This window comes from Cetorhinus maximus, chromosome 5, assembly GCF_964194155.1.
Source record: "Cetorhinus maximus chromosome 5, sCetMax3.hap1.1, whole genome shotgun sequence".
NCBI classification, from domain to species: domain Eukaryota; kingdom Metazoa; phylum Chordata; class Chondrichthyes; order Lamniformes; family Cetorhinidae; genus Cetorhinus; species Cetorhinus maximus.
Window position 1 is genome coordinate 172,474,758 of NC_135883.1, and position 15,901 is coordinate 172,490,658.

Genomic DNA, 15,901 nt, shown 5'->3' on the forward strand with positions numbered 1-15,901 from the left:
GGGGGTTGGGGGGGTGGCAGTAGGTGGTAATCAGCAGCAGGTTTCCTTGCCTGTGTTTGACCTGATGCATATCTATGTCCTCTTGAAGTTTATTTACCATCTTTTTCACTACTGCACATCAAAGATTCATGTCATCAGCAAATTACATAATTTTGCCCCGTACCGTGGAGTCCAGGTCCATTTATGTATGTATGCGTGCGTGTTGGGAGTGCGGTTTCTACACAGAGGGATGGAGCTGGAATTTGGATGCTGCAACATGTGTGTGGGGTGGGGAATGCAATGATGAGTGGTCTTTCTGGATAGATGAGTTAAGATGAATGGAATGGCTTTCTGTGTGCATATTTATCTGTAATCTAAACACCTACTAGTCTGTTTCGGATACTTGCAATGTGAGTTCAAGATAGGGAATGCAACAACTCTGAGGCTAAAAAGTCACTAGTTTACACAGTGATGATCACAGCTATCGTGGGTAACCTTTTCTCCAGGCTCATTACAGTAGCCATTTGCACTCTGCCCAGTGCCAGACTGTGATTAAACTCCAATGCACCACAGATGGATAACCCTTCGGAATCTCTACATGGCCTCTGTAATTAGCAGTATCGCTTTTGGCAACACATGTCCTGTCTGATCTACATGTAGTTGGTCTTGGAGCCAGCACTATGCATGGGACTGGGCGGAGAGAGGGGAGGCTGTTCCGTTCAGCACTCCTCCATTACAAAAGATACTCTTAACTTGTTAAATATGTCCTTCTGGGCATGTTACATATGAACATATGAATTAGGAGCAGAAGTTGGCCACTCGGCCCCTCGAGCTTACTCTGCCATTCAATGATCATAGCTGATCTGATTGTAACTTTAACCCCACATTCCCGTCTACCCCGATAACCTTTCACCGCCTTGTTAATCAAGAATCTATCTAGCTCTGTCTTAAAAATATTCAAGGACTCTACTTCCACTGCCTTTTGAGGAAGAGAATTCCAAAGACTCACGACCCTCTGAGAGAAGAAATTCCTCCTCATCTCTGTCTTAAATGAGTGACCCTTAAGTTTTAAACAGTGACCCCCTAGTTCTAGATTCTCCCACAAGAGGAAACATCCTCTCCACATCCACCCTGTCAAGACCCCTCAGCATCTTAAAGGATTCGATCAAGTCGTGGGTACAGGAGAGGCAGCAGGGGACCCGCGCGGCAGCAGAAGGGGCAGCGGGGTGAGCAGTGAAGGCTGGCGCGGGAGGGGCCGTGGGCAAGGGGAGGGGCTTTGCTGGCTGGCATGGCACAGGAAGTGCCATGGGAGCCAGAAGGGGAGGGGGCACAAGGGCCAGAGGGAGAGGGCTGGCATAAGCATTGCTTATTCTTTGGCATGTCCTATTTGAATTTTTTGCTCCTGGAGGTTTGGAAAGGCCCATTCTTGCTGTTGACTCGTTAATTAGAATTAGAAGTCCGGTATCTGCTAATGTGGACAGCATCAAAGTGATACAATATGAGCACAGACTTGAACTTTACACGTGGCCTAAGGCTGCACAGCAGAGCGACAAAAAGCTTGGAAATTGTTGTTAAAGTGTAGCAATTTTAACACCTGTTTAAATCTATAAGTGTTACATTGTCCTTTTAAAAATAAAAAATAAACATATTATTGGCCTCAGTGAGTTGCAGAATCTCCTACCTTTGCTCTTAGGAGAGTTACAAAGCCCAGCAATAATGTTTATTTTTGTATTTCAGGGAGAAATTCAAAGTTAAAGAGCGTGAGGAGATCTGGCAAAAAATAGAGGATCTGGCTCAACATAATCCTCAGGTATCAAAACATCATTCACCACCTCCCCATCCCATCCTCCGTCCCTGCTCCCTCCCACCCATCCTTACCCCCTCCTCCCTCTTCCTTACCCCCTCCTCCCTCTTCCTTACCCCCTCCTCCCTCTTCCTTACCCCATTCCTCACCTCCTTCCCACTCCTCCTCCTCCCTACTCCCTGCCCCCCACCACTCCACGCACTCCCCCCTAAGTCATGAGACAAGGAGGTTTATGGAGGTAATTCAAGAGTTTAGGACCTAGGCAACTAAAGGCATGGCCATCAGTGGTAGACCAATTAAATTGGGATGCTCATGAGGTGGGAATTAGATAAGTGTAGATATCTCTGAGGGTTAGGAGGCTGCAGGAGGTTATATTGATAGGGAGAGGCCATGGAACGATTTGAAAACGATGAGTATTTTAAGATTGAGGTGTTGCTTAACTGAACCAGTGTAGTTCAACGAGGACAGGGATAATGGGTGTGCTTGGTGACTGAACATCCACAGCTCTCTGGGGTAGAGAATTCCAAAAATTCACAACCTTTTAAATGAAGAAATCTCTCCACATCTCAGTCTAGATGGCAGATCCCATGTTCTGAGACCCTAACCCCTAGTTCTAGACTCCCCAATCAGTGGAAAAATCCTCCCAACATCGATGCAGTCAAGCCCCTTAGAAATGTATGTGCCAATAAGAAATTACATTCTTCTAAATTCTATGGAATATAGATCTAGTCTACTCAATGTCTCCTCATTGCACATTCCCCTCATCCCAGTAATTGATCTAACCCTTTGTTGCACTCTCTCTAAATCAGATATATCCCGCCTTAGGTAAACAAAAACATGGGGAACAAAAGTCCTCTGGCGTATTCTGCATGACAACGCCTCGACCAATCATTCTTGCATCTGTCCTGATGAGTGTAAGACTAAAATCTTCCACAGCATTCCTCTCTTTTCAGCAGTACTACACTACAAACCTTCCTCCAGTCTGAGAAACATCCAATAACCACTACCCTCTGTTTCTTGTCATTCAGCCAATTTCATATCCATGTTGCCGCTGTCTCTTTAATTCCATGAGCTATAACTTTTGCTCACAAGTCTGTTGTGCGGTACTGTATCCAAATGCCTTCTGGAAGTCCATGTACACCACATCAAGAGCATTACCCTCATCAACCCTCTCTGTTACCTCTGTAAAAAAACTCTAGCCTGTTAGTTAAACACAATTTTCCCTTGAGAAATTCATGTTGGCTTTCCTTAATTAACCCTCTTTTGTCCTTGTGACTATTAACTTTATCCCGAATTATTGTTTCTAGAAGTTTCCTCACCATCAAAGTTAAATTGACTAGCCTGTAGTTGCTGGGCTTATCTTAACAGAATCTCACAGTGCAGAAGAGGCCCTTCGGCCCATCGAGTCTGCACCGACACGTGAGAAACACCTGACCCACCTACCTAATCCCATTTACCAGCACTTGGCCCATAACCTTAACAAGGGTATAATGTTTGTAATTCTCCGGTCCTCTGGAACCACCCCTGAAGTTAAGGAAGACTGGAAAATTATGGCCAGTGCCTCTGCAATTTCCATTCTTGCTTCCCTCAGTATCCTTGGATACATCTCATCTGGCCCTGGTGATTTATCAACTTTAAGTACAGACAGCCTATACAAAATTCCTCATTATCAATTCTAAACCCTTCAAGTGTCTAAATTGCCTCCTTTTTCGCCTGTGTAACGTCATCTTCCTTGCTAAAGACATGCTAAGTTTTCATTTAATACCTTAGCCATGCCCTCTGTCTTCATGGGCAGAAGGAAGTACAGGAGCGGGCGCGTGGAGGCACGCCTCCGATCGGCGCCCCCGGTTGTGGGGGGGCATCACCATTTTACGTGGGCGGGCCAATTAAGCCTACCCGGTGTGACGTCCGCCACGCTCCCTGTAGTTGGGGGGGGGGTGGTGAGATTCCCTGAGCCGCGAAAGAGTGCACTCATCTCCCTGAGGCTAAGTGCTGCCTCAGGGAGATCGGCTCCAAACATAAAAATGGAAAAATAAAATTTCCCTGACATGTCTGCTCAAGTGACACTGTCACATGATTTGGGACATGTTCATCACTTTTAGCTAAACTTTTATTAAATTTTTAAAAACCTACATGAAACCTCATCCCGCCCGTGGTTGAAGTTTCATGCTTTCTCTGAAGCCCGCCAGGGCTCCCAGCCTGCCCGTCAACCTTAAGGTTGGACGGGCAGGTTCATCATTGATGTTAATGAGTTTGTCAATGGCCTCAACAGGTCAGCGGGCACACAGCTAATTCAGCTGAGCCCCCACCGACCTGAAAATTGAAATGACGCGGGGTGACATCGGGAGTTCCGCCTGACGTCACCCCACATCATTTTACATGTCGGCAAGCAGGCCCCAACCCCGCTCACCAACCGGAAAATCCTGCCCCATGTGTAAGTCCCCTTTTTGGTCCCTAATCAGCTACTCCTTTTACCACACTTTTTCTATTTATATTCCTATAGCAGACTTTGGAAATCCCTTTTACGTTAGTTGCCAGTCTCTTCATACTCTTTCTTTGCTTCTCTTTTCTGCTTTTACACATCCTCTCTGAATCTTCTATATTCAGCCTGGTTCTTCGTTGAATTATCCAACTGACAAAAGCAGACTTTTTCCCCTTCTCTATCTCTCTTGTCAGTCAGGGAGCTCTGGATTTGTTTGCTTACTTTATCACTTTGTGGGAATATACCTTGAGTGCCTGAACTATCTCTTTTTTAAAAGTAGCCCATTGTTCAGTTACCGATTTTCCTGCCAACCTTTGACTCAATTTTTTCTGCCCAGATCCATTCTTACCCCATTGAAGTTGGCTTTCCCCCAGTTAATCATTCTGGATTGTTCTTCGTCCTTTTTCATAGCCAGCCTAAATCTTATGAAAGAATGATCAGTGTCCCCTCAATGTTCTCTGACTGACACTTGGCCTACTTGGCCGACCTCGTTCCCAAGAACCAGGTCTAGAGTGCCTCCCTTCTCATTGGACTGGACACATACTGCTGTAGAAAATTCTCCTGAACACAAGCTATGAACTCTTGCCCCTCTCTGCCCTTTAAACTACTGCTATCCCTGTCTATATTCAGGTAAGTAAAGGCCCCCATTATAACTAGCTCATAATTATTCCACCTCTGTAATTTCCTTATACATTTGTTCTTTTACAACCTTCCCACTAGTTGGTGGCCTGTAGACTACACAGAACAATGTAATTTTATCTTTTTTGTTCCTTAGCTTAAGCCAAATAGATTCTGTACTTCACTCCTCTGGGATATTCTTTCCAGCACTGCAATGCTCTCCTTAATACCACCAGCTTTCCCCCTTTCTTCCTTTCCTATCTTTCCTGAACACCTTGTACCCAGAAATATTTAACACGCAGTTCTGCCCTTTTTTGAGCCAGGGCTCTGTTATAGCCACAACGTCATATGGCAATCTGCACCTTAACTCACCAATCTTAATTGCCGCACTCCGTGCATTCATGTACATAAGCAGTAATCCTGAGTTATTATCCTGAGTTAGTCTTTATTACTTCCTCCCTTATTCTGACCCCACTTATTAACTTACTATTCCCTATTCTATGCTATCTATCTCCCAGTATACTATTCCTCTCTGATATTATCTCCTGGGTTCCACATCCCTGCCAAGTTAGGTTAAATCCTTCCCAATAGCACTAGCAAAATGTCCCGCAAGGAACTCAGTCCAGCTCTGTTCTGGTGCAATCCATTCAGCCCAGAATCTGTCCCAAGAACCTAAAGCCCTCCCTCCTGCATCATCTTTCCAGCCACACATTCATCTGTCTTATCATCCTATTTTGATACTCACTTGTGCATGGTATGGGAGTATTCGGAGATTACTACTTTTGAGATCCTGCTTACTAGTTCCCTACCTATCTCCCTCAATTCTGACTGTAGGACCAGATTTCTCTTTCTATCTGTCGTTCATACCAATGTGGACCATGGCTGCTGGTTGTTGACCCTCCCACCCTGGGGCGCTGTGAAGCCGTTCAGTAACATCCTTGACCCTGGCACCAGGAAGGCAGCACGCCATCCTGGATTCACGCCTGTAGCCACAGAAACACCTATCTATTTACCTATCGAATCTCCTATCACTATTGCTCTTCCAGTCTTCCTTGTATGCCACTGTACAGCTGAGCCACCTGTAGTATCATGGACTTGGCTCTGGCTGCACTCTCCAGGTGAACCATCACCCTTCCGTGTTAAGAATTGAATGCTGGTTGGAGAGTGGGATGCACTCGGGAGACTCCTGTACTATCAACTGTTCCTTTGTAACTGGTGGGTCACCCATCCCCTTTCTCCCTGCATACTCTTAAGCTGCAGGTGGCAGTATTGATTATGTAGTTAATACTACTATTAATAAACTTGTACAAATACTAATAAACCCTATATAATAAAGCTTATTTTTAAAAAAAGATAAGACTTACCAGCTACTCCCTTTAGTCTCAGTCCCTAACTTTGGAGAAAGGGAAACCCAGTAGCAATACTCACCGACCAATCACCTCATGGCTTTCCTGTAATGTCACTGTTTCATTTTTTCTTTCCTGCTTATTTGAAACTCAAGGGCACCCTGGACATGCCTGCTGCTGCTTTAGGTAAGTACTAGGCCCTGATCCTGGGCCTCAATTTTCACATTTCTGCTTTAATCCTTTTCAGTCCAGTGCGTACACTGAGTGCTCAGCTATCAGCCCCGTGTTCTCCATGGAGACAGAGACTCCCACTACCGAGGATATCCAGCTGTTGAAGAAGGCTGTAGAGACTGAGGCTGTTCAGGTAATGTCACAGCTTCTACAATCTAACAGAGTAACATGATACTGCAGGGTTACACTCCCTGGCTGCCTCACTTAGTATACACAACTCCATAGCGTGAATGTCACACATTTGATTCCTCATTTCTGCTTCATTAGCTGATTGCTATTCTCTAGATAAGGTGGGGGAGGGAGTCGCACAGAGAATTTCTATTGCTGGCGTCTGGTGAGGATTCCACCACCATATGCCTGCCATCAGAACAGGATGCCAGCAATAGTACTGAAGACCTGTGCTCCAGAACTAGATTGTCCCCATCCAAGTTATTCCAGAACCAGCTGCAACACTGGCACTTGCCCAGCAATGTGGAAAATTGCCTGGGCATGCCCTGTCCATAAAAGGCAGGACAAATTCAACCCAGCCAATTACCGTCCCAGCTCTCAATCATCAGCAAAGTGATGGAAAGTGTCTTCAACAATGCTACCAGGCAGCATTTACTCAGCAATTACCTGCTCACTGACACTCAGTTTGGGTTCCACCAGGGCCACTCAGCTCCTGACCACATTACAACCTTAATACAAACATGGACAAAAAAGCTGAACTCCAGAGGTGAGGTGAGAGTGACTGCCCTTGACATCAAGGCAGTATTTGACCAAACGAGGCATCAAGAAGCCCTAGCAAAACTGGAGTCAATGGGAGTCGGGGGGGGGGGGAAATCTCTCCGCTGGTTGGAGTCATACCTAGCACAAAGAAAGATGGTTGTGGTTGTTGGAGGTCACTCATCTCAGTTCCGGGACGTCACTGCAAGAGTTCCTCAGGGCAATGTCCTAGGCCCAACCATCAATGACCTTTTTTCCATCATAAGGTCAGAAGTGGGGTTGTTCGCTGATGATTGCGCGATGTTCAACACCATTCACAACTCAACAGAAACTGAAGCAGTCCAGGTCCAAAGGCAGCAAGACCTGGACAATATCCAGGCTTGGACTGACAAGTGGGAAGTAACATTCGTGCCACACAAGTGTCAGGCAATGACCATCTCCAACAAGAGAGAATCTAACCATTAGCATACTCTATGACATCACCATCACTGAATCCTCCACTATCCACATCTTGGGGGTTATCATTGACCAGAAACGGAACTGGACTAGCCATATATGGGCTTTTCTACCTTTCTTCAGAAGGAAGAGCAGTGGCCTTGGTAAGTAGGACCTGGTGAGTAAATTAGAAAAGTGTAACATTTTTAAACAAGTAGCTATACTTGGATTTAACTGAGAAGCGGAGTAATAGGGGAAATTTAGGGCCAATATAATGAAGTAATATAAATAATCCAAAGTAGAATAAAGTTAATGTAAGGAAAGTAGAGTGAAGACATGGCAGGGCAGCTCAGTCAAGTGGAAAGCGTGTCCTGTAATATGTGCGAAGTCATGGACGCTACCGGTGCCCTAGATGACCACATGTGCAGGAAGTGCTGCCAGCTGCAGAAACTTGAGCTCCAGATTTCAGAGCTTGAGCGGCAGATGGAGTCACTGTGGCGCATCCACAAGGCTGAGAGCTACGTGGATAGCACGTTCAGAGAGGTGGTCACACCGCAGCTGAAGGGCCTGGAGACAGAGAGGGAATGGCTGACTACCAGACAGTCCAAGGGGAGTTGGCAGGTAGTGCAGGAGTCCGCCGGGGTCCCACTCACCAGTCGGTTTTCTGTTTTGGAAGCTGGTGAGAGTGCTGGTTCTTCAGAGGAGTGCAGTCGGAGCTACGTTTGTGGGACCACGAGTGACTCGGCTATACAGGAGGGGAAGAAGAAAAAGGAAAGAGTAATAGTGAGTTGGGATTCATTGGTTATGGGAACAGACAGGCGTTTCTGTGGCCGTAGACGTGGCTGCAGGCTGGTATGTTACCTCCCTGGTGCCAGGGTCAAGGATGTCACTGAGTGGCTGCAGGACATTATTCTGGGGGAGGGTGAACAGCCAGAGGTCGTGGTCCACATTGGGCAGGACCTCAAATGTAGTAACCTCCGGATTACTCCCAGTGTCACATGCTAGTGAGTACAGAAATAGGAGGATGAGGCAAATGAATATATGGCTGGAAAGATGGTTCAGGAGGGAGGGCTTTAGATTCCTGGGACATTGGGACTGGCTCTGGGGGAGGTGGCACCTGTACAAGCCAGAAGGATTACAGCTGAACAGAGCCGAAACTGAGTTCCTTGCGGGGCGTTTTGCTAGTGCTGTTGGGAGGGTTTAAATTAACTCGGCAGGGGTGTGGGAACCAAGAGAAAATATTAGAGAGGAATACCAAGGTGCACAAAATACTGGGAGGGACAGATAGCACTAGTATAGTCAATAGTAAGTTAATAGGTGAAGTCGGGGTGAGGGAGAAGGTAACAAAATCTAAATCAGGGTTACTATGCGTATATGTGAATGCACGGAGTATAGTAAATAAGATTGGGGAGTTACAGGTGCAGATTGCCATGTGGAAATATGATGATGTGGCGATAACAGAGACATGGCTCAAGGGAGGGTAGAACTGGGTGTTAAATATTCCTGGGTACAAGGTGTTCAGAAGAGATAGGAAAGGAGATGGGCTGGTGGTATTGGTTAAGGAGAGCATTGCAGTGCTGGAGAACGGGGAAGTCCTGGAGGGTTCAAGGACAGGGTCAATTTGGCTAGGGCTAAGGAACAAAAAGAGTGCAAATACATTGCTCAGTATAGCCTATAGGCCACCAACTAGTGAGAAGGATGTAGTAGAATAAACCTGCAGGGAAATTACAGAGAAATGCAGACATTATAGAGTAGTTATAATGGGGGACTTTAATTACCTGAATGTAGACCAGGACAGTGGTAGGGTAAAGGGGCAAAAGTTCCTTGATTGTGTTCAAGAGAATTTTCTACAGCAGTACATGTGCAATTCAACAAGAAAAGACGCACTGTTGGACCTGGTTCTTGGATATGAGGTGGGCCAAGTAGATCAAGTGTCAGAGGGAGAACATTTAGGAGAAAGGGATCATTATATCATATGTTTTAGGATGATGAAAGGAAAGGACAATAGGCAATCCAGAGTAAAAATAATTAACTGGACAAGAGCCAACCTCGATGGGGCAAGAACGGAGCTGGGCCAGATAGATTGGAACAAAAGATTGGCAGGGAAAACTGTAGCTAAACAATGGGCTATCTTCAAAAAAGTATTCGTTCGGGCACAGTCAAGGTATATTCTATCTAAAGGGAAAGGTAGGCATAACAATCCTAAGCTCCCTGGATGAAAAAGGAGATAGAAATTAAGATAAAGAAAAAGTGTGCTTATGACAGGTGTCAGGTGAAAAATACAATTGAGATACAAGTGGAATGTGGAATACAGAAGGAGAGGTGAAAAAGCATATTAGAGAAGCGAAGAGGAGTTATGAGAAAAGACTGGCAGCCAACATAAAGGGGAATCCCAAAGTCTTCTACAGGCATATAAATAGCAAAAGGGTGGTAAAAGGAGGAGGAGGGCCGATTAGGGACTAAAGGGGAATTTACACATGGATGAAGGGGCCATGGCTGAGGTATTAAATGAATACGTTGCAACCACCCTTACCAAGAAGTAGATGCTACCCAGGCCATGGTGACAGACGAGGAAACTCTGTCAGGAGAAGGGTTTAAAATTGATGAGCAAGTGTTGAATACACTCGGTAATTGAAGTTGACACGGCACTGGGACCAGATGAGAGGTATCCAAGGATATTGAAGGAAGTGAGTAGACATTTCAGGGGCACTGGCCGTAATTTTTCAGTCTTCCCTAAACTCGGGATGTGCCAGAAGAATGGAGAATTGCAAACATTACGCCCTTGTTCAAAAAAGGTTGTAAGGATAAGCCTAGCAATTACAGACTAGTCAGTTTAACTTCAAGATTCTAGAAACAATTATTTGGGATAGAATTAGAAAAATATGGGTTAATAAGGAAGAGCCACCTTGGATTTATATAGAGGAAATCGTGTTTAACTAACTTGCTGGAGTTTTTTGAAGAGGTAACAGAAAAGGTCGATGAGGGTAATTCTGTTGATGTGGTGTACATGGATTTTGAAAAGGCATTTGATACAGTGCCACACAACAGACTTGTGAGAAAAGTTATTGCTCGTGGAATAAAAGGGGACAGTAGCAACGTGGATATAAAATTGGCTGAGTAATAGGAAACACAGAGTAATGGTCAATGGATATTTTTCGGGCTAGAGGAGTGGAGTTCCCCAGGGATCGGTATTGGGGCCCCTGCTTTTCCTAATGTGTATTAATGATATTGGTGTGCCGGGGACAATTTCAAGGTTTGTGGATGATATGATGCTTGGGAGTGTTGTAAACTGCGAGGACAGTGTAGAACTTCAAAAGGGCATAGACAAGTTGGTGAAGTGGGCAGATAGGTAGTAGATGAAGTTCGATGCAGAGAAGTGTGAGGTGATGCATTTTGGTAGGAAGAACATGGACAGACAATATAAATAAGGGTGAAATTTTGAAGGGGTGGCAGGACAGATGGAGAGAACAGTTAATAAAGCACATAGTATCCTGAGCTTTATTAATATGGGCATAGAGTACAAGAGCAAAGAGGCTATGCTGAATTTATGTAAGATGCTCGTTAGAACTCAGCTGGAGTACAGTTCTGGGTGCCACGCTCTAGGAAGGATGTGAACACATTGGAGAGAGTGCAGAAGAAGTTTATAAGAATGGTTCCAGGGTTGAGAAACTTCAGCTATGAGGATAGCTTGGAGAAGTTGGGACTGTTTTCCTTGGAGAGAAGGAGGCTAAGATGAGATTTGATATAGATGTTCAAAATCATGAGGGGGCTGGAGAGAGTAGATAGGAAGAAGCTGTTCCCACTCGTAAAAGGATCAAGCACGAGAGGGCGCAGATTTAAAGTGATTTGCAAAAGAAGCAAATGTGACATGAGAAAAAACTTTCTCTGGAAGGTACTGCCTGGAAGTGTGGTGGAGGCAGGTTCAAGCGAGGCACTCGAGGGCATTAGATGATTTATTTGAATAGAAATAATGTGCAAGGGTACAGGGAAAAGGCAGCATAATGGCACTAGGTCATAATGCTCATTTGGAGAGCTGGTGCATATATGATGGGCCGAATGGCCTGTGCCGTTAAGATTCTGTGATATAAATACTGTGGCTACAAGAGCAGGTCAGAGGCTAGGAATCCTGTGGCAAGTAACTCATTTCCTGGCTTCCCAGAGTCTATCCACAATCTACAAGGTACAAGTCAGGAGTATAGTGGAATACTCTCCACTTGCCTGGATGAGTGCAACTCCAACAGCATTCGAAGCTTGACACTATCTAGGACAAAGCTTGATTGACACCCCTTCCACAAATATTCACTCACCCCACCACTGACGCACAGTAGGAGCAGTGTTTACCATCTACAAGATACTCTGCAGAAACTCATTGAGGCTCCTTAGGCAGCACCTTCCAAACCCACGACCACTACCGTCTAGAAGGACAAGGGCAGCAGATGCATAGGAACACCATCGCGTGGAAGTTCCCCTCCAAGCCGCTCACCATCCTGACTGGGAAATAAATATATTGCCATTCCTTCACTGTCGCTGGGTCAAAATCCTGGAACTGTGGGTGTACCTACACCACATGGACTGCAGCGGTTCAAGAAGGCAGCTCACCACCATCTTCCCAAGGGCAATTAGGGATGGGCAATAAATGTTTGTCTATCCAGTGATACATGCGACCCAAGAACGAATAAATAAGTAAATTTCAGTTTCTGGTGAATGGTAACCCTCAGAATGATGACATTTTATTCATTCACGGGATGTGATTGTTGCTAGCTAGGCCAACATTTATTGGCCATCCCTAATTGCTCTTGTTCAGAGGGCATTTAAGAGTCATACACAGGCTGGACCAGGTAAGGATGACGGATTTCCTTCCTTAAAGAACATTAGTAACTCAGATGGGTTTTTACGACAATCAGCAATGGTTTCATGGTCATCATGAGACTTCTTATTGAATTCAGATTTCACCATCTGCCATGGTGGGATGCGAGTCCAGGGTCTCTGGAACATGAGTCCCGTGACAATGCCACTATGCCACTGCCATTCACCGATGGTAATGATATTGAATGTCAAGGGACGATAGTTGTATTCTCTCTTGTTGGATATGGTCATTGCCTGGCATTGTGTGGCATGAATGTTACTTACCACTTATCAGCCAAGCCTGTATATTGTTCAGATTTTGCCGCATATGGACATGGACTGCTTCAGTATCTGAGGAGTCACAAATGGTGCTGAACATTGTGCAAACATCAGCGAACATGCCCACTTCTAATCTTATGATGTAGGAAAAGTAATTAATTAAGCAGCTGAAGATGTTTGGGCCTGGTACACTACCCTGAGGAACTCCTGCATCGATATCCCAGGGCAGAGATGATTGACCTTCAACAACCACAACCATCTCCCTTTGTGCTAGGTATGACTTCCAACCAGTGGAGAGTTTTCCCCTGATTCCCATTGACTCCAGTTTTGCTAGGGCTCCTTGATGCCACATTAGGGGAGGCGATAGCACAGTGGTGTTATCGCTGGATTGGTAATCCAGGTACCCAGGGTAACGCTGGGTTCGAATCCCACCACAGCAGATGGTGGAATTTGAATTCAATAAAAATCTGGAATTAAAGGTCTAACGATGACCTGTTTGGCATGCAAGTAATCCTGTGTTATAGCTTCACCAGGTTGACACCTCATTTTTAGATATGCCTGGTGTTGCTCCTGGCATGCCCTCCTGTACTCTTCATTGAGCCAGGGTTGATCCCATGGCTTGTTGGTAATGGTAGAGTGGGGGATATGCCAGGCCATGAGGTTACAGATTGTGTTTGAGTACAATTCTGCTGCTGCTGATGGCCCAAGGCGCCTCGTGGATGCCCAGTCTTGAGTTGCTAGGTCTGTTCGAAATCTATCCCATTTAGTACCACATGATGGAGGGTATCCTCAATGTGAAGGGAGGACTTTGTCTCCACAAGGACTATGCAGTGATCACTCCTACCTATACTGTCATGGACAGATGCATCTACGGCAGGCAGGTTGGTGAGGATAATGTCAAGTTTGTATTTCCCTCTTGTTGGTTCCCTCACCACCTGCCGCAGACCCAGTCTAGCAGCTATGTCCTTTAGGACTTGGCCAGTTTGTTCTGTAGTGGCGCTAGCGAGCCACTCTTGGTGATGGACATTTGAAGTCCCCCACCCAGAGTACATTCTGTGCCCTTGCCACCCTCAGTGTTTCCTCCAAGTGATGTTCAACATGGAGGAGTACTGACTGATCAGTTGAGGAAGGGCGGTACGTGGTAATCGGCAGGAGGTTTCTGTGTCCATGTTGACCTGATTCCATGAGACCTCGGAGTCGATGTTGAGGACTCCCAGGGCAACTCCCTCCCGACTGTATACCACTGTGACGCCACCTCTGCTGGGCCTGTCCTGCTGGTGGGGCAGGACATATCCAGGGACGGTGATGGTGGTGCCTGGGACGTTATCTATAAAGTATGATTCCATGAGGATGACTATGTCAGGTTGTTGCTTGACTAGTCTGAAAGACAGCTCTCCCAATTTTGATACAAACCCCCAGATGTTAATAAGGAGGACTTTGCAGGGTTGACAGGGCTGAGTTTGCCATTGTCATTTCCGATGACTTGATCAATGCCCAGTGGTCCGTCCAGTTTCGTTCCTTTTAGACTTTGTAGCCATTTGATAAGCCATTTCAGAGTCAACCACATTGCTGTGGGTCTGGAGCCACATGTAGGCCAGACCAGGTAGGTGGCAGATTTCCTTCCCTAAAGGACATTAGTGAACCAGATGGGCCCTTACAACAATTGAAGATAGTTTCATGGTCACCATTCCTGAGACTATCTTTCAATTCCAGATTTATTAATTGAATTTAAATCCCACCAGCTGCCATGATGGGATTTGAACCCCAGTTCCCAGAGTATTAGCCTGTGCCTCTGGATTACTAGTCCAGTGAGCAGTAGTTCAGCCTAGAGGTTTTATGCATGTTAAATGTTGAAGTGAACATCAATTCCTGCCTTTCCTTGGCTAAAACTGCAGCATTGAGTCACTTTGCTGGGCTGAGAGTCACAGCAGAATGATAGAGTCTCAGTAAACACTGGTCCTAATTAATAGTGATGGAAAGCCCCAGTCCTGTTAATACTGACTGTAAACTCCTGTTTCTCCAGGTGAAGAAGGAAATAAAGAAAGAGAAGGCTTTATTACGCCGGAAGTCAGACCTGCCTCAGGATGTGTACACTATAAAGGCCCTTGAAGCACACAAGCGGCCAGAGGAGTACCTCAGCTCGAACCAGGAGGCTCTCTGACGGGCTCCAGTCCCAGGATGTTAGCAGAGCCGCTCTCTGTCAGTGTAAAGCATAGAATGAACTGTTGATCAGTGTTTATGTAAAGCTGCATCCATTCTTTTGTAACCTGCTTCTTTTAAGTTTTCCCCCTTTGCTGTTGTTTCTCCCCCGAACCCACCACCCCAGTCAGTTTCTGTCTGTCGGTTGGATTGGTTTATGTTGGACTAAGGTGGAATAAAAACACAGTGGACAATAGCAAGCCTAAAACACCCAGAGACAGAAAAAAAGGAAACAGCTGCAAATGCCCAGAGATGATGTGGCCTCCACTCTCCCCTGTGACTGTGTCTAGTCTAGGGGTGGCCTCCACTCTCCCCTGTGACTGTGTCTAGTCTAAGGGTGGCCTGCACTGTCCCCTGTGACTGTGTCTAGTCTAAGGGTGGCCTGCACTGTCCCCTGTGACTGTGTCTAACCGAGAGGTGGCCTGCACTCTCCCCTGTGACTGTGTCTAGTCTAGGGGTGGCCTGCACTCTCCCCTGTGACTGTGTCTAGTCTAGGGGGTGGCCTGCACTCTCCCCTGTGACTGTGTCTAGTCTAGGGGTGGCCTGCACTCTCCCCTGTGACTGTGTCTAGTCTAGGGGGTGGCCTGCACTCTCCTCTGTGACTGTGTCTAGTCTAGGGGGTGGCCTTTACTGTCCCTGTGACTGTGTCTAGTCTAGGGGGCGACCTTTACTGTTCCTGTGACTGTGTCTAGCCTAGGGGGAGGCCTGCACTCGCCCATGTGTCTAGTCTAGGGTGTGACCTACACTCCCCCCTGTGACTGTGTCTAGTCTAGGGGGTGGCCTGCACTCTCCCCTGTGACTGTGTCTAGTCTGGGGGTGGCCTGCACTGTCCCCTGTGACTGTGTCTAGTCTAGGGAGTGACCTTTACTGTCCCAGTGACTGTGTCTAGCCTAGGGGGTGACCATTACTGTCCCAGTGACTGTGTCTAGCCTAGGGGGTGGCCTGCACTCTCCTCTGTGACTGTGTCTAGTCTAGGGG

The 15,901-nt window shown here is 46.2% G+C and overlaps 1 protein-coding gene across 2 annotated transcripts in view; it reads left to right on the forward strand.

Moving 5' to 3' along the window:
* The window catches only part of ppp2r5d (protein phosphatase 2, regulatory subunit B', delta), a 184,799-nt gene extending 169,225 nt beyond the window's left edge, over positions 1–15,574 (forward strand). The window contains exons 14-17 of one of the 2 annotated variants that reach the window (XR_013576687.1): positions 1,717–1,789; positions 6,477–6,593; positions 14,748–15,180; positions 15,341–15,574. Coding sequence is in view for 1 of the 2 variants with exons in the window: in XM_078542811.1 (XP_078398937.1) it covers positions 1,717–1,789; positions 6,477–6,593; positions 14,748–14,885 (328 nt within the window). In the remaining variant the exon portion in view is untranslated. Of the gene's footprint in view, positions 1–1,716; positions 1,790–6,476; positions 6,594–14,747 lie in introns of both variants that reach the window. The other variant, XM_078542811.1, reaches the window with a different exon arrangement.
* The last annotated feature ends 327 nt before the right edge of the window (positions 15,575–15,901 follow it).